Here is a 19453-nt window from a genome sequence, read left to right on the forward strand (position 1 = left end):
TTAATAAGTCACAGCTGCAAAATACTAACGCGAATTCTTTACAGATGAATGGAAAAACTGGTAGAAGCTGACCTCGGGGAAGATCAGTTTGGATTCTGTAGAAATGTTGGAACACGTGAGGCAATACTGACCTTACGTCTTATCTTAGAAGAAAGATTAAGGAAAGGCAAACCTGTGTTTCTAGCATTTGTAGACTTAGAGAAAGTTTTTGACAATCTTGACTGGAATACTCTCTTTCAAATTCTAAAGGTGGCAGGGGTCGAATACAGGGAGCGAAAGGCTATTTACAATTTGTACAGAATCAGACTGCAGTTACGAGGACAGTTCAATAAGTAATGCAACACATTTTATTTCTGAAACAGGGGTTGTTTTATTCAGCTTTGAAATACACCAGGTTATTCCCCAATCTTTTAGCTACACAACACTATTTTTCAACGTAATCTCCATTCAATGCTACGGCCTTACGCCACCTTGAAATGAGGGCCTGTATGCCTGCACAGTACCATTCCACTGGTCGATGTCGGAGCCAACGTCGTACTGCATCAATAACTTCTTCATCATCCGCGTAGTGCCTCCCACGGATTGCGTCCTTCATTGGGCCAAACATATGGAAATCCGACGGTGCGAGATCGGGGCTGTAGGGTGCATGAGGAAGAACAGTCCACTGAAGTTTTTTGAGCTCCTCTCGGGTGCGAAGACTTGTGTGAGGTCTTGCGTTGTCATGAAGAAGGAGAAGTTCGTTCAGATTTTTGTGCCTACGAACACGCTGAAGTCGTTTCTTCAATTTCTGAAGAGTAGCACAAGTGTGTTCGCACGCTCCGCCATTGCAGGAGTCACAGCTGTGCAAGGCCGGCCCGCACGCGGGAGATCAGACAGTCTTGCTTGACCTTTCGGCGATGATGACACACGCTTTGCCCAACGACTCACCATGCTTTTGTCCACTGCCAGATCACCGTAGACATTCTGCAAGCGCCTATGAATATCTGAGATGCCCTGGTTTTCCGCCAAAAGTAACTCGATCACTGCCCGTTGTTTGCAACGCACATCCGTTACAGACGCCATTTTAACAGCTCCGTACGGCGCTGCCACCTGTCGGAAGTCAATGAAACTATACGAGACGAAGGATGTAGGTTGCAGTAAGTATTGGGAGATGAAGAAGCTTCCACAAGAAATTTCCGGTTTTTTCAACCAAAATTGGCCGAGAAAAAAAATGTGTTGCATTACTTATTGAACTGCCCTCGTATAAGAGTCGAGGGACATGAAAGGGAAGCAGTGGTTGGGAAGGGAGTGAGACAGGGTTGTAGCCTCTCCCCGATGTTATTCAATCTGTATATTGAGCAAGCAGTAAAGGAAACAAAAGAAAAACTCGGAGTAGGTATTAAAATCCAAGGAGAACAAATAAAAACTTTGATGTTCGCCGATGGCATTGTAATTCTGTCAGAGGCAGCAAAGGGCTTGGAAGAGCAGTTGAATGGAATCGACAGTGTCTTGAAAGGAGGGTATAAGATGAACATCAACAAAAGCAATACGAGGATCATGGAATGTAGTCGAATTAAGTCGGGTGATGCTGAGGGAATTAGATTAGGAAATGAGACACTTAAAGTCGCAAAGGAGTTTTGCTATTTGGGGAGCAAAATAACTGACGATGGTCAAAGTAGTAACGATATAAAATGTAGACTGGCTATAGCAAGCAAATCGTTTCTGAAGAATAGAAATTTGTTAACATCGAATATAGATTTAAGTAACTAACGAGGAGGTATTGAACAGAATTGGGGAGAAGAGGAGTTTGTGGCACAACTTGACTAGAATAAGGGATTGGTTGGTAGGACATGTTCTGAGGCATCAAGGGATCACAAATTTAGCATTGGAGGGCAGTGTGGAGGGTACAAATCGTAGAGGGAGACCAAGAGATGAATACACTAAGCAGATTCAGAAGGATGTAGGTTGCAGTAAGTATTGGGAGATGAAGAAGCTTGCACAAGATAGAGTAGCATGGAGAGCTGCATCAAACCAGTCTCAGGACTGAAGACCACAACAACAACAACAACTTATAAGACTCGGCGATGACCCAAACTAATATCTTCATCTGTATCACTGCTCCGCAAGCCATCTGACGGTGTGTGGTGGAGGCCACCTCTGGTATCACTATCTCTTTGATTCGTGGATTGCGTGTGGGGAGAATCATTATTGGCAAAACCTCTGTATTAGCTCTAAAATTCTCTCACTGCGGTCATTTCACAAGACGTATGTGGGAGGAAGTAATATGTTGTTTGACTCTTCCCAGAACGTAATCTCTCGTCGTTTCAACACTAAACCACTCCGTGATGCACAATACCTCTCTTGTAGCGCCTGCCACTGGAATCTGTCGTACATCTCTGTAACGCTCTCGTGCCGACTAAACTACCCTGTGGCAAAACGTGCTGCTCCTTGTTGGATATTCCCTGTCTGGTCTACAAGTTCTACCTGGTATGGGTCCCAACCTGATGAACACCCACTTCTTCAGTGGATGAATAACATTTCCTTAAGATTCTTCCTATGAATCTCAGTCTTGCATCTGCTTTTCCTACTATTTGTTTTATTTGGCCATTCCACATAATGTTGTACCAGGTAGTTACTCCTAAATAATTTACGGCAGACAGTGTTTCTGGAAATTTCAAATCAATAGTGAAGTTGTAGAGCAGTGAAGTACTTCTCCTACGTAGGCACCGTATGTTATATTCATTTACATTCAGGACCAACTGCCAGTCCTTGTACCACTCAACAATACTCTGCAGGTCCTTCCGCAAGTCGCTAGTCTTCTGGTGTTGCTACCTTCTTGTAGGCAATCACATTCTCTGTGAATAGCCTTACGGAGCTCCAATAATTTTGCACTAAATCATTTACATATATTGTAAACAGTAATGTTCATATCACACTATCTTGTGTACTCCTGATATTACCTTCACATCTGTCAATTTTGTTCCATTAAGAGTAATGTATTGAGTTCTCTCTGCAAGGAAGTCTTGAATCCAGTAACAAATCTGATCCAACCTTCCATAAGCCTGTATTTTTTTCACTAAACAGTAGTGCATGACAGTGTTGAATGCCTTCCTGAGGTTTAGAACAGAATGCGGTGTCGACTGGGACTTTGGAGCTCAGTCTAGTCCCAAGATTTGATTTTGACACTCTTTTAACTTCACTCCCTTTTCCAGCAATTTTTTCATTTAAACATGTATATTTGCATCATAGTTCACAATTTACACCAAACTGCAGGTTCTACCACAACTGATGGAGTGTGATGGTCCTTAGGGATGTAGGAAGTCTACAGGATCACACCCTGTAAAATACTCTATGTTCAACTCCATTATTAGGTATGAAACTACCTTACAGATTAAATCAGTAAGCCAGACAGAGACTCAGACCTGAAACTTTTGTCTTTCATGGGCACATGCTCTACCAACAGTGCTACCTGTGCACAAACGCAACCTGCCTTCTCAGGTTTACTGAGGACAGTACCCCTCTCAGGCAGGAGAACTTCTGTTTAGAAGATATGAAAGAAGTGCTGGCTTAAGTAAAATTGTGGAGGTGCATCACAAGTCATGCCTGGATAACTCAGCTGGTAGAGCATTTGCCAACAAAAGGCAAAAGTTCTGGGCTTGAGTGCCCGTCCAGCACTTGGCCAGGAAATTTAAATCAGTGGACAGTCCTCTGCAGAGTAAAACTTCATTCTGGGATTGTAACAAATATGATTTTTTTAAAAATGTAGATAGGATTTCACATCGGTTTTGCCTCTATATTTGTTTGCTTAGCAGGTAAATTAACTCCACATCAATTTGAATAGCTTGACCCAAAATAGTTTATGATAAATAATGAGAAATACATTTTCCATTTCGGCACGATCTTCAAACTGTGCAGCAAAGAAAAGGAAAGAAATATTAAAATTTAACATACTGTTGAAATCAAGCTCATTCAGGACGCAGCACTAGCTCAGAATGACTAAGACGAGCAAACAAATCAGTCACTGGGTTGCTGAAGGAAATATTACAGCCATTTATTTGTATTTATATGAACCACAGAAAATGTATATTAGATCTAAATTAGTATGTTGCTGTGATGATTTAAACATCACTGATTTCAACGACGAATCCAGTGTCTTTAACAATTCACTGTGATTCAAATATAGATTTCTCAATACACTCATTTGAATGGACAGTCTAATGAAAAGCAGAGTACTGGTTACCTTTAGAAACTAGTGTCCCCTGTAACTAACAATGATACAATTAAATTCAATATTTTGGATGAAGCTAACAGTAAATCCTTTGCACACTGTAAAGCTAATGAAGATTACATGTGTGCTCTTTCAGAAATTTCTGTGACACAGCTTTCACCCATTTCAATACATCACTCATACTTCCATCTGGGAAGAAAGCTTGCTAAGCATTACACAAGAATGGTCTGGAAAATAAGCAGCACAATGAAGAGCTGACACTTGCTGTGCTGTAAGGAAAGCTCAGCTATTCCATTCACTGTTGAATGTAAACTATTTGATACCAAAACAGCAGAAAGTATCTACTGGTGAAAGTATATGACATTAGTGTCTCTGCAGCTACTCTACATTAACACTAGTTACTGAAAGATCAGCAATGCATATGTACCAGATCAAAAGCCATTCCTAATAGCACATAATATTCCAAATTATGTGCTATGTAACTTGTATGTCAACTTGTATAATTTGACAAATATTTCATCCTTAATGTTTAAAATTTAATGAAGGGCTCAGCCAAGAAGTGATTCCTTACATTTATGCACAGAAATTCACTATTTTTGCTCTTACACCAAGGGTAGCCAGTGGTATCAATTATAGCTAGTCTCTAGAATCCTGAACAAATGGATATTGGATGCAGGGCATAGTTTTAAGAATACTTCTCTGCTGGGCGAAAGAGGAAGTAAAGTTCTCAGTGCTATACAAAACAGACATCTGCAAGGTCGGAACACTACTGCATTTTGTTACATACTGCCATGCCTTATATTCTCTAGTTCTATTTTGCTTCCATCAGGTACTAAGATTTTTTAACAAAGGAAGCTATGTTAGAACTTCAATTTCTAGAAGTCTCACTATAGATACAGCAATAAAGCAGAGTTCTAGTGATCAAACTCCAAAGCATTCCCAACAAACTTTGAAGTACTCCTAAAAAGAATTGCAGCATATAATACCAGATACAGAGGGCTGGATAACACCAAATTACACAGGAGTGAGATTCTGGAGATAAATCTGAGTGTATGTCAAAGGGATAGGCTGATGACAAATGGAGGTGGTGTATTTGTCCCACTAGACAAAAAAACTCATATCTGCTGAAATGGAAATTGAGGCTGCATGCAAGCTTGTTTAACCAAGACCTGATATCAAGAGTAACCATAAGTCGTAATTGGGCCCCCTGTATCAACCACAATACTCAGTCCCAGATGTAACTTGAAACTTTAGAGATACACTTAAACCCACTAACACATACTGTTATTACTGAAAGAGACATGAACCAATCAATCTTGGATAATAATGGATTGGGTTAGTTATTGTTTGTAAGCGGCAAGCGAGAAAAGACCACTAAGCTCTTTCTCTGAAAACTGCTTGGAATGACTGGTTCAGAAGTCCACTCACTAATGATGGAAAAATATTAGATCTAATGGCAACAAATAGACCCGACCTTTTTCAGTATGTCCACACTGATACTGGTTTCAGTGAAAATGAAGCACGTATACCAACAAATATTACAAAAGTAGATAAGTGCATTTCAAATAAGCAGAAAGAATTAGAATTACATGTTCATCAAACAAGATAAAGAGGCTATCGTGTCATATTTCAAAGAGGAACATTTATCTTTGGTCAGATGCATTAAGTGATATTGTGCCTCAAGTTTAATAGAACAGCGACGAAGCACTGAGAAGATATGTTCTGTTCCTTCTTAGTATATAGTTTCTGTAAACAAACCTCTAATGAAAGGGAAATCACTCCACAATAGCTGTAAGACAAAACATAGGGCTCCAGAGACACAAATGCTAAATGGTAATGTTCTATGCTTTCACTGGCTACTGTTGCTGTATCTTATTGATAGATCTCTTAAAAAAAATATATATATATATATATATATATATATATATATATATATATATATATATATATATATATATATATATATATATATCTTGTCTTATGTAAATGCTGTCACTGGCACAAAATTTAATGTCCAGACATTCACAAAAATACACAGGAATGGAAACTGGGGGTAGCAAACAAGAAGGGGGAATGCTGAACTTCATTCCTACTGTTCCTTTACAAAGGAAGATAAAAAAAGTACTGTCCTGGTTCAATATCCGCAACACTGTAAAGAAAAGGATGTACGTACTAGTATCAGTGATGTTGAGAAACAGCTGAAATTGCTAAAATAAAACAAGCATCCAGGGTACAATGGAAACCCAGTTTATTACAAATAATTTACCTCCAAGTTGGCTCCCATTTTAACCATAACATACTGTAGATCCCTCAAACAAAAAAACTGTGCCCAGTGTTTGGAAACAACAGTAATCAGATCTGTCTCCAATCTCAATTATGACCATCTATTGTAGAACCTAGAACACATTCTGAACTCAAACATATGAAGTATCTCCAACAGAATGACTTCCACCAGACCAACCAGCATAAACAGCAAAAACTTTGATCAGGAGATCTCAAAATTGAACTTTTCTCACGCAACATGTGAAAGCCATGCATCAAGGCAATCAGCCTGCTGTTGTATTTTGATTGAGTCAGTACCACATAAACATTTATTAAACATAACTTTTATTAAACATAATCTCATTCATATGAGACATCAAACAAAATTTAGCAGTGGAAAGAGGATTTATTGGCTGAGAGGATGCAGATATTATCTTGGACAGAGAGTCATTAATAGAAGTAAACGTACCTTCAGGCAAGCCCCAGTATTGGGACCCATGCTGTGCATGTTATACATTAATGGCCTAGCATATAAAAGCTGAGACTTAGTTATCTTGATTGAAGTAGTATCCAAAAAATTGCACAAAGATCTACTCATATTTTAATGAGATTTCAAAGTAGTGCAAAGATCTTCACTTTGCTTTAAGTATACAGAAATTTAAGATTGTGCCCTTCACAAATTACAGGAGAGTAATACCCCACGAATCAGTGAATCACAACTGGAATCAGTTAACTCAGACAAATATCTGGGTTCATTGGTAGGATACTGGGAAAAGGAGACAGCCTGTAAAGGAGACTGCTTACAAAACACTTGTGCATTTTATGATATAGGTCAAGTGTGTGGAACATTACCATATAGGACTAACAGGGGTTACTGAATGAATACAAAGGTGGTCAGCATATATGGTCACAGGTTTTGTTTGAATTAACGGAGCCTGTCGCGAAAAGGCCGAGTGGCAAATGCTTCAACATGGGTTCTGGAAACTACCATCATGTGAAATCCAGCTTGTTCTGTTCATCCACGAGACCCAGAAAGCAATATATAATGGCATTCAGGTAGGTGCTGTGTTCCTCAACTTCCGTAAGGTGTTTGATGCAGATCTGTATCACCACCTATTGAACAAAATACGAGTGTACGGAATATCAGACCAACCAGTGGTTGGACTGAAGAGTTTCTAGCAAACAGAACACAGGACATCATTCTCAACAGACAAAGTCTTCAGACTTTGGGCAGATCCCAGAGGAATTTCATAAGTCTATTACTTTTCACAACATACATAAATGACACAGTACACAATGTAAGAAGTTCCATGAGGCTTTTGGCCAATGATGCTGTTGTATACAGAGAAGTCGCAACACTAGAAAAATGTAGCAAAATGCAGGAAGACCTGCAGAGGATTGACACTTGGTGCAGAGTGTGGCAATTCACCCTCAAAATAAAAAAATAGTCAGAAAGATCCATAATTATACATTAAATGATTGCAGAACAATCACTGGAAGCATTTAATTCCATAAAATATCTAGGCATATATGTACAAAGCGATTTAGAGTGCAATGATCATCTTAAACTAACTGCAAAAAAGCACATGCCAGACTGAGATTCATTGAAAGAATCCTCAGGAAATGTAGTCCGCCAATAAAGGACATTATTTGAATACTTCTTGTTAGTATGGGATCCGTAACAGACAGGATTGATAGAGTAAATAGAGAAGATAAATAGTAAAGCCCTATCAACCAATGGCAGTGGCTGATGCTGCAAGACAGGAATTCTATGTCACAGAGTGGTTTACTGTTAAAATTCCAAGAGTGTAGATTCCTAGAAGAGCTAACAAATCTAAAGCTTCCTTCTACTTATATCTCATGAAAAGACCATGAAGATAATATTAGTGAGATTCAGGTCCACGCAGAAGCTTATCAGCAATCGTTTTTCCCATGTACCATTTGCAAATAGATCAGGAAAGGGGAGAAATGACAGTGGTACTGTACACAAAAAACCCTCTACCACACAGCACAAGACAGCTAGCAGAATATAGATGCAGATGGAGATAATGCCTCTATCCTGTGAAACCCTACTCGCAAAGTTTCAAAAACTAGTATTAAGTGAAGAATTAAAGATATACTTGATCCCTTATTAGTGCTTAAGGGGACAACAACTTGAAGAGGAGGACAAAAAGGAAGAAGAAGAGAAACAAACATAAGATTAGCTGTATCATAAAAAGGACAGACTACTACTCACCGTAAGGATGACATGTTGAGTTGAAGACAGACACAACAAAAAGACTTACAGATTAAGCTTTTGGCCAAAACCTTCTTCAGAAAGGAAGCGCACACGCACACACACAAAGTAAGCACACCTCACACACACATGACCACTAACTTCAACCAGAATGGAACTGGATTAAACGGAAGCAGTAATTCGGAGTGGAGAGGGAAAGGGGGGTGAATAGCAGGGCACTGGTGAGGGGTGGGGGAGAGAAGTGAAGAAGTATTTGGCCAAATGCCTAATGTGTAACAGTCCTTTCATTGTGTCTGCAACTCACCATGTCATCTTCACAGTGAGTATCATACTATCCTTTTATAGTATCAAAGATATGATTAGACTAATCAGAGTGCATACAACAGAATGTAAGCATTCATTCTTCCCACACTCCATATGTGACTGGAACCTGAAGAAATCCTAACACATAGCACAATTCTAAGTACTCTCTGCCAGGCACTTCACAGTGGTTTTCAGAGTATGCAACCAGATGCAGATACATGAGGCACTCAATGCCAAGCTCTTAACCAGATGACACATTGCTCACAACGTGTGGACAGTCCTTCCCTCATTTTCTACATAATAACAATCCCTTAGCTACATGCTGTCTATATACCAGAAAATAATAATATTAGACTTATTATGTTGAAAGAGTTATAAACAATTTATCAGAAATATGAAATCTTTGTTGTGGTGAGAGTCAAATTTAGCTGTGGCATCAGATTGATCTGTAGCATAGTGCAACACCCAGGTTAGGTTGAAAGGTGGCAGCTGTGTTGACAGTTGATTCTTACATTTAAATGCCAGTACATATACTTCCTAAAGGTATTTCTAGTGCATAACAAGAGTGGCACAACTTGACTAGAAGAAGGGATCGGTTGGTAGGACATGTTTTGAGGCATCAAGGGATCACAAATTTAGCTTTGGAGGGCAGTGTGGAGGGTAAAAATCGTAGAGGGAGACCAAGAGATGAATACACTAAGCAGATTCAGAAGGATGTAGGTTGCAGTAGATACTGGGAGATGAAGAAGCTTGCAGAGGATAGAGTAGCATGGAGAGCTGCATCAAACCAGTCTCAGGACTGAAGACCACAACAACAAACAAGAGTGAATTGAAAATTAAGTCTGAAATTCACAATCACAATCTTAAAAGTAAAAAATAATTTTCATATAGCCTATGCATCCCACTCTAGAGTCCAGAATGGAGTTTTATATTCTGGTACAAAAGTCTGCAGTAGACATCAGAGAGGATACTGAAAATCATCATACATTTTTAATAAAAGTTGAAGATTACATCACACCTCTTCCACAATTTATCAGAATATTTGGATTCAAGAATGTAAGTTATGCATAACATCAATGTGTTAGAAATATTCTGACACTGCTCGTACATATGTAGACCAGAGTGCTCCAAGAGCAAGTGAGTGACCACAAAATGTGAGACAGGGTGAGCACAGCCTAACTGGATAGACTGCCTGCACCAGTTACTGTGGGTGAGCATAGGAACTATGACCAAATTAAAGATAATGTCGGACTCCGAAGACGTTCAACATATCTTTATCTGTGTGTGACTAAATTCAGCACAGAGTTTTCCTTTGTGGTGTGTCTGTAATCATGTTGCTTGAGGGAGCCAGTGTAGTAAGACTGGAGCCAATTTGTATATGCTGAAGAAATGAGAGCGCCTAAAAGTCAAGGTAGAATAAATTTCCGTTGGTTGTATGCAAAAATAGCAAGTTTACTGGGTACATATTGCACCTAAACTACTCTGCATTATTGTGTTTCCAATCAGGAAAAACTCATAAACAAACACAGTTGTAAGAAATCCCACACTGACACAGCTCCTTCAGAGACACTGGCAGTAATAAAAAAGTAGTATAACAGCAAATTGTTTTACAGTGTATGTTAAAGATATGAGACCTCTTCATGCTGTTTTTGGTGTATGTTTCAAAGCACTGGGCCAAGAGTTAATAGGCCTAGATAAACATTAATGAAAAGCAGTGTTTCAAATGTTGTGTGACATTCTTCTACTACGATCACACACATCGAAGATCAGTCTAATGCAATTCGAAACAGAATAATGTTTTCTGTTATTACAAACGTTATTAATAAAACATGTGCCGCAACATCTGATATGTGGACTGATTTGCACAATCAGGAACATTATTTGATGCTTACTGCACATTACATAAACACAGACAGATCTCTTGTCAATAATCTTTTGTTTAAAACTAAACTGCCAGACACTTTTAAGAAGGTGGGAGTAAATATTAAGAAAGAAATAGATCAGAACATTTTGCTGGAGATTCCATAATTTTATTTTTGTCTCTGACCAGGGTTCCAATATAATAAAAGCTTTGGCAAATTTCGAAAGGCTTCCATGTACTATTATTGTACAAACACAGCACTTAGCCACACTTTTTATGAAGATAGCTTCTTATTAAATTATGCTCCAAACATCACAACAAGAATAAATAATGTAAACTGCAGTACATGAAGTGTAGTGGCCTCTGATCATCTGAAACAGTACACTATGCTACAGTCCTTACAAACTCAGCATAAGAAAGTTGCTGCTTTAACGATGGAAAATAATGTCAGTTATACATTACAAAGATTTCCTGAAACCATTTAAAGAGGCCACAGATAAATTAAAAGGTGAAAAATAATATACTATCCAGTTCATTGTTCTTTGGTTTCACAAACTTAAATAAATCTACAGTGTCAATGGCGATGACTGTGAGGAGTTTAATTACTACAGTTACAAAAACTGCTCCATTATGATACGAGGTGAGGAAAGGATAGATTTCTGATGTACACTAACAGGGATGAATTTTTCAATATGAGGTACAAGATATTAAAAATCAAGCCCTGAATTTTCTACATGAGAAAGCTTCAATTACTTCCAAATATAAACATGCTATGTTTCTTTGACTGTCTTTTCGTGATCTAAGTGCACCTGACAAAAATGAAAAGCAGGAAATTCTTAGCAGTGTCAAACATGTGCAAGTTATGCATGTACAACATGCAATCATTAACATAATCATTCTTGTGTAGCTATTGAATAGTGTCTGATAGCCTACCATCAACATAAAACACATTTTTTCCAGGTAGACCTTCATAATTTCCACAACAGTTCTACATTACTTATCTCTCTTTTGTTTACTAACATAGAGCCTTAAAGTGCAGTGCAATTGCCATCCGGTGTTTCATGAACAGGAAGAATGACAAGTTGCCTGCAGCAGATCTCTGTATTTTAATGCACTTCAGACATGATAACGTTTTAAAGTGGTGGAACCGACATCAAAAGGATCTACCAAATGTTGCTGCAGTTGCAGGATGTATTTTACATATCCTAGGAACAAACACAGTTAGTGAACAGTGCTTTAATAAAGCTGACATGTCATTAGCATATTGTCACAGCTAATTACATCCAGAAAGCATCAGTGATCTACTGCTGATCAACATTAACTAAAAAATTTTTACTCTTTTAAACAAGTGGACGGTGCAAAAAGTTACAATTCCAAGTATATAATGTTCTTCATGTTTCTTTTCCTTAAAAAGGACAGTCATCTCCTTGAGTTCAGAATAATATTTATTTATTTATTATGTAGAGAGACAGAGAGAGAGAGAGAGAGATAGAGAGAGAGAGAGAGAGAGAGAGAGAGAGTGGGGGGGGGGGTGGCGGAGGGAGAGAGCAGGTTACTGCTATGTGGTACGGCTATGATAGGGGAGACATCAAGAAAGAATGGTCATGCTCTGTTTTTCACATATATGATTAGACAACAGATGTGGAGTGTAAAGCCATGTGCGGATGGCCCTTGGTGCACAAGTCCTAATTGGCCAAACATAAAGCACTGCAGCACTCTAATGTAAACAGCTGATGATGGTATGCGTAAAGTTACAAAAATTCTGGGTTTGAAGTATCAGATGAAAACAGAAGTTGGATAGTAGAACAGGAGGAGCAGTGCCTTTTTCTAAGTACAGTAGTTGATTTTCTCCTGATTACATAGACATACGTATATTTATGTGTGATACCTTAATATACGTGCGCGCGCACACATGAGTGAGTGTGCGCGCTCACACACACACATGTGTTGGTTGTTTTTTCTTTGCATCAAACGGTCTTCCCACAAACACATCACAAACTTTACGTTCTGATGTTTTCTGTGCAGTCTTAACTGCGCCATCAAGTGGACTATGCCTGTCAGTATAGACCATCTGTTATGTGTCCTTATGACCATGATTCAATACCTGATCTGTTGCCCAGGGGAATGAACATTAACGCTTTTGTCATGCCATGTTAACTTGGATGTACTACCCAACCTAAAAACATATGACTCGTAACAGTTATAATTATTAGTCAGAAATGACATAAGTACTGATGTAATGTTGTTCAGTACACCATCCTCAGTAAGCAATACAAATATCTGCACTTACACCCATTACTCCCTGCATATACAGGGTGAGTCACCTAACATTACCGCTGGATATATTTCGTAAACCACATCAAATACTGACGAATCGATTCCACAGAGTGAACGTGAGGAGAGGGGCTAGTGTAATTGGTTAATACAAACTATAAAAAATGCATGTTAGTATGTTTTTTAACACAAACCTACATTTTTTAAAGTGGAACCCCGTTAATTTTGTTAGCACATCTGAACATATAAACAAATACGTAATCAGTGCCGTTTGTTGCATTGGAAAATGTTAATTACATCCGGAGATATTGTAACCTAAAGTTGCCGCTTGAGTACCACTCCTCCGCTATTCGATCGTGTGTATCGGAGAGCACCGAATTACGTAGGGATCTAAAGGCAACGGTGATGGACCTTAGGTACAGAAGAGACTGGAACAGCACATTACGTCTACATGCTAACACCTTTTTATTGGTCTTTTTCACTGACGCACATGTACATTACCATGAGGGGTGAGGTACATGTACACACGTGGTTTCCGTTTTCAATTACGGAGTGGAATAGAGTGTGTCCCGACTTGTCAGGCCAGTAGATGTTGAATGTGGTGGCCATCATTTGCTGCACACAATTGCAATCTCTGGCGCAATGAATGTCGTACACGCCGCAGTACATCTGGTGTAATGTCGCCGCAGGCTGCCACAATACGTTGTTTCATATCCTCTGGGGTTGTAGGCACATCACGGTACACATTCTCCTTTAACGTACCGCACAGAAAGAAGTCCAGAGGTGTAAGATCAGGAGAACGGGCTGGCCAATTTATGCGTCCTCCACGTCCTATGAAATGCCCGTCAAACATCCTGTCAAGGGTCAGCCTAGTGTTAATTGCGGAATGTGCAGGTTTACCATCATGCTGATACCACATACGTCGACGCGTTTCCAGTGGGACATTTTCGAACAACGTCCCTGCAGATGCTGCTGGCCGACCGTGGCCCGTGTTTGTTACAACACGCAACTGAACATCGGAGGTTTCAAGCGTCAACTTTAGGTTACAATATCTCCGGATGTAATTAACATTTTCCAATGCAACAAACGGCACTGATTAAATATTTTTTTATATGTTCAGATGTGCTAACAAAACTAACTAGGTTCCAATTTAAGAAAACGTAGGTTTGTGTTAAAAAACATACTTCCGTGCATTTTTGTATGGTTTGTATTAAACAATTACACTAGCCCCTCTCCTCACGTTCGGTCTGTGGAATCAGTTCGTCAGTATTTGATGTGGTTTACGAAATATATCCAGCGGTAACGTTAGGTGACTCACTCTGTATAGTGTCTCTCATAAGAGCCACAGGTCTGTTTTCTTGGGTGTTTTGGAAGATATTTGCAATTTGTTTTTGCAATCTGTAGCTGGTGTCTGCCCAAACAAATGCTGGTCATGAAGTCTTTCATGCAATGCTCAGTGTTGAAGAAAGTCATTGGTTTGTTTCCCATGACAAACAAAATTATTTTTAAAATAGTAGTTTCATGCCCATTTGATTGAGCAGACCCAAGTTACTTAAGTATGATGTTTGTTACATCAGTCTGTCTTAACAGGGACAATAAAACACGAAGAATAACTGGTACTCTGGCAGCAACTGAACAGTACTGCTGCAGGGTGGTAGCAACCAGCGTGGGCCAGGACGATGCTGGAGTACTGGTTATTCTTCGTGTTTTACTGTCTCTGTTAATGAACATCGAAAACACTTATATCACAGTAGACTAATTTGCGACTGCTCTATTAAATGGGTGTGTAAAATTTCTCTTTAAAAATCATTTTGCTTGTAACGGGACGCAAACCGACACTTTCTGTCAACAATGGGCATGGCATGAAAGGTGCGATGAGCATTATTTACTTGAGCTGGCTCCACCTACATACAACAAAAACTAAACTCCAAATATCTGCCAAAACACCATAAAAATGCATCCGACAACCCACAGGAAAGACACCCTGTATGTACAGGGTGTATCGAGTATAAGTGCAGATATTTCTATTTGTGACTGAGGACACTGTACTGAGCAACACTCATTATATCAGTATTTACATCATTTGCAGACTAATAACCATAGCTTCTACAAATAGTGTGGTTTCAGGTTGGTTAGTATCTCCAATTACATGTGACAGGAGCATATCATTAATGCTAATTTTCCCCTGGACAGCAGTTCATATGTTGAAGTGTGGGCACATGGAGACAAAACAGTTAGTCTATACTGACATGTAGTTCACTCAGTGGTGCAGTTATGACCATGCAGAAAACACAAGGTAGTAAATGATACATGTTTGTGGGAAGACTGTTCGACGCAGAGAGAAAACAACCAACACACTGATGTGTGTACATATTAAGGTGCCACATATAAAAATATCTGGCGTTACATCCACTAAAACCTGTGTATAAGTATGAGTAGATTACAACCTGTCATAATTTGTTGTTGGTATAATTTACAGAAGGAGCTAGCAGTGGCTGCTTCTGTCTGTTAATGTATAACTTCACTTCCTGAATGATTTTTCTCTCTACAGCAGAGTGAGCCTGATTCGAAACTTCCTGGAAGATTAAATCTGCGAGACACACTGGAATTTGAACCTGACACCTTTACCTTTTGCGGGCAAAACACACTACCTGCCCTCACAGCTTTTCTTGTGCCAGTACCTCACCATCTACCCTCCAAACATCGCAGAATTTCTCCATCTTACCTTCTGGGACTAGCATTCCTGAAAGGTACGATATTGTGAAGTTTGGAAGGCGGCAAAGCTGGTGCAAGTAAATATGTGAAGGTAGGTGATGAGTCATGCTTGGTTGGCTCAGATGGTAGGGCAGCTGTCCACGAAAGGTGTATGTTCCAAGTTAGTGTCACTGTCTGGCACACAGTTGTAGTTTGCCAGGAAGTTTCAAATCAGCACACACTCATAGCAAAGTGAAAATTCACTTTGGAAACATCTGCCAGGCTGTGGCTAAGCCATTTCTCCTCTATATCCTTTCTTCCATGAGCAGTAGTCCCACAAGGTATGCAGGAGAACTTCTGTTAAGTTTGGAAGGTAAATGATGAAGTACTGATGTACGTTCTTTCTTCTTTTTTAATGATTACCTACTCATTACAAACCCAAATGGTAACGAAGAACAATATTTCAGTGAAAACTGCTACTACCACGATTAAAAACAAATGTGTACTTCCCAAGACTTAGAAATGTTTGTTTAACTGATTCCGCAACAGAGACACAACACCTCACAAACTGTAGGCACAGAGATTCATTAAATTTAAGTTTGTTAGAACAACTTCTAAAAAGCTGATCTCAATTACATTATTTATCTTACAAACTGTGTTTAAGATTGCAAGTCAGTTATCAGTGTTTCATACAGATAAATTACAGATCATCCAAAAGCGTACTTTTGGTTCACAAAAAGTACAGTAAAATAAATTTGACTTGTGAAATTATAATCAACAATCAATAAGTTCTTTCAGATTTATTACAGTGCAGCAGAACAAACCATTCTGATTCTTTTCACTGTGATGTCCATAAATACACGAAGCAGAAGGTTACCTGATATGATCCCATCCATCTGCTGCAAAGCAGCTTCAAGCATTTTGCTGGCTTCTGCATGTGGACTGCCCAAGGCCGCTTCTCGTTGTTCTTCGATATGCTGTTCTGCCTTTCCCATTGTCTTTTGACACCTAGTTGGGCAAATGAAATCTTGATTCAGAAAGAAACTATGACGGAATGCTTTACTCACAAAAGATATTTTGCATGGAAGAAACAACGCTGACAACATTGCTGCATGAAACATGTGAGTCTGCAACTTACCCTATACTAGGCACTACTTCTTAGTGGATGAAGTAATTAAATAGACAGGAAGCTTCACATTGTTTGGGTAATGCCTCACACAAAACCATGGTAGATTTAACTTATATTAATAAAATGTCAACTGAGTCTCTAAACTATTGAAACTACAGAGTACTTATCACAGGCACACATGCCAGCAACACAAGCAGGCAAAATGTGAAAAGATAAATCAAAAATATGTCATTTGGAATATAAAGCTTTGCTGTCAAACAATATAGGTATTCTTCTGCCCTTGCTTTTGAGAACAAAGTTTCGCTCTCTTTTATTTCTGAATCTGTACTTATTATCTGGCACAACACAATAACCGAGAGAATATTTAGGATGATTGGAATTTGCTAACATTCTTTTTACAGTCACACAGTTTATGGAAAAAAACTATTGTTTCTGCTTTCTGTGCTTTGTTTCTCTAAATTAATTGCTTTAATTCATAATGACAAGGTAGCACAGATTTGGACAGGTTGACTGAAGTCTTTGACACAACTTTGTCAACTTGCAATCAAATTGTCCCCTCCAATACAACTTACACCTTGGGCTACAGTACAATATAACACTTATACAAGAAGAGTGCCCTTATAACAGTAGCCCATAACAAATGTGAGGCTGGAACAGTCAAAAATATGTCAACCTTAGATATCAGGAACAACTATATCTCTCAGTTGCCACATTAGATATGTTACCCTTGATATTCTTTTGCAAGTATGACTGCTGTCTTCTCCCCACTCATAACTTACATGAATTTGTAAAAGCTTAACTAACTTACTTTCTAGCTATATTATTTGTCTACAGTGTGATGCGAGTATGTAAACATCATCAAAACCAAGTACCATGGATCCAATGACCAACATTTGGGGCAAGACATCCTACAGACCTCTTAGCAACACACAATAAATTATGCTAGCTGGATATTTCAATTTTATTTTAGTTTATAGAGGTTCATGACATATTTTCTTGTCCTCCAAGTTCTGCACAGAATTTCTTTATATTGTTTGACATCACAACATAATTATCCCAGAACTTAGTTAAATCTCATTGCCCATCTTTCAATCATTCGTCTTCTTTACGATTTTATCAACAGTTCTTGCTGAGTATTAAAGATGTCATCCATGAAGGAGTAATCAGATCCAACTTGCTCATCGTCCTCTTTCGTAACGCACTCAAACTATGCATCCCGTATGACTGTGGGCGGTTTTGTTTCGTTAACCTAAGTTTTACAGAGCTAGTGTAACACTGATACCTACAGGTCACACATCCGTGCTATTGTCTATGGTGTTTGTAATCTAAATATAATTCTAACAAGAAAATTGATGATACAAAAATCTACCAATAACAACAGCAAGTAAACAAAATTTTACTTCCGTAAACAGTGATCATAAAATGATTAACCACCACAAAATAACGTAAATTTCCCTGTGGCGACTATATTATTCAAAGATGTTTTGCATTAGAAAAGGGAGGAAACTATAATTTTATGCCGGCTTCATTCGTCGATGTTTTAACGCACAGAATTGACATAAAGTAAAAGTATACCTTGCTGGACAATAGGTATCACAATTCGCTATACAATTCTATAACTAAAGAAAAAACAAGTATAACTTAAAAAAGACATGTGTCAGACTAAGTAAAACTGACAGACCGGGTCACAGTGAGTAGATACAGGAACTTATGTACCTCACATGAGACTGTCAACAACTGTCACCTGACATAAACAATACGTTATTCGAGTAGGACAGTGAATCACTTGGCATTCAGCCTACTTACCGAGCCGCGACGTCTATGAAGCACTGTTTACATACGAAAAAAGCTACAACCCTATATAAACAAAAATAAAAAGACGCGTTACACGAATCTACGGAAGCGATAAACACAACACAGATAAAAACCAAAGATACTAAGGCCCAGCCCACAAAGATATAAAACTCGGATAGAACGCGTCATTGTTACCAACATGGATATGATGGAAGAGCCAAATAACAGATTCCTATGGCCTTAGACATGTGCAAACGGTGCAACCGGACAGGACCCTGCGCAAAACATTATAAGGTATTTGAAAACTGTCACCCGTAATTTTGTTATTAAAGATAAATGGTAAACATAAAGTAAGGTATTTGTTCCGAAACTACTTTTTTAGGTTCGTTTGAGCAGTTGCCAGAGAACGCCAGAAAACAAGCGTTACTGCGCATGCGCAGCTACGATGACGTAGAAAGCCCGTGGTTGGTGTTTGCTCAGTTCATACGCGTTTAGTCACATTTCTTGTCGGGAATTTCGTGTGTAGCGAGGCACGAAGTGGCCAAGTGCCATGTGCAGTACTGCGGCGTGTTGTTGAGAGGAGCCACACGGAGCTGTTCTTGGAGCAATTGTTTTATAATATCGTATCAAGATAAGGAATGTGAATTAAGTTTGTTTGCTTGACTTGGTGGGCGGGGGGGGGGGGGGGGGGGG

At 38.9% G+C, this 19453-nt stretch overlaps 1 protein-coding gene across 1 annotated transcript in view; it reads right to left on the reverse strand.

Moving 5' to 3' along the window:
* The window catches only part of LOC126174926 (liprin-beta-1), a 967251-nt gene extending 948358 nt beyond the window's left edge, over positions 1-18893 (reverse strand). The window contains exons 1-2 of the mRNA XM_049921374.1: positions 18773-18893; positions 16715-16845 (exon numbers count right to left, since the gene is read on the reverse strand). Coding sequence (XP_049777331.1) covers positions 16715-16832 — 118 coding nt within the window. The 5' untranslated portion in view covers positions 16833-16845; positions 18773-18893. The remainder of the gene's footprint in view (positions 1-16714; positions 16846-18772) is intronic.
* Positions 18894-19453: the final 560 nt, after the last annotated feature.

This window comes from Schistocerca cancellata, chromosome 3, assembly GCF_023864275.1.
Source record: "Schistocerca cancellata isolate TAMUIC-IGC-003103 chromosome 3, iqSchCanc2.1, whole genome shotgun sequence".
NCBI lineage: Eukaryota > Metazoa > Arthropoda > Insecta > Orthoptera > Acrididae > Schistocerca > Schistocerca cancellata.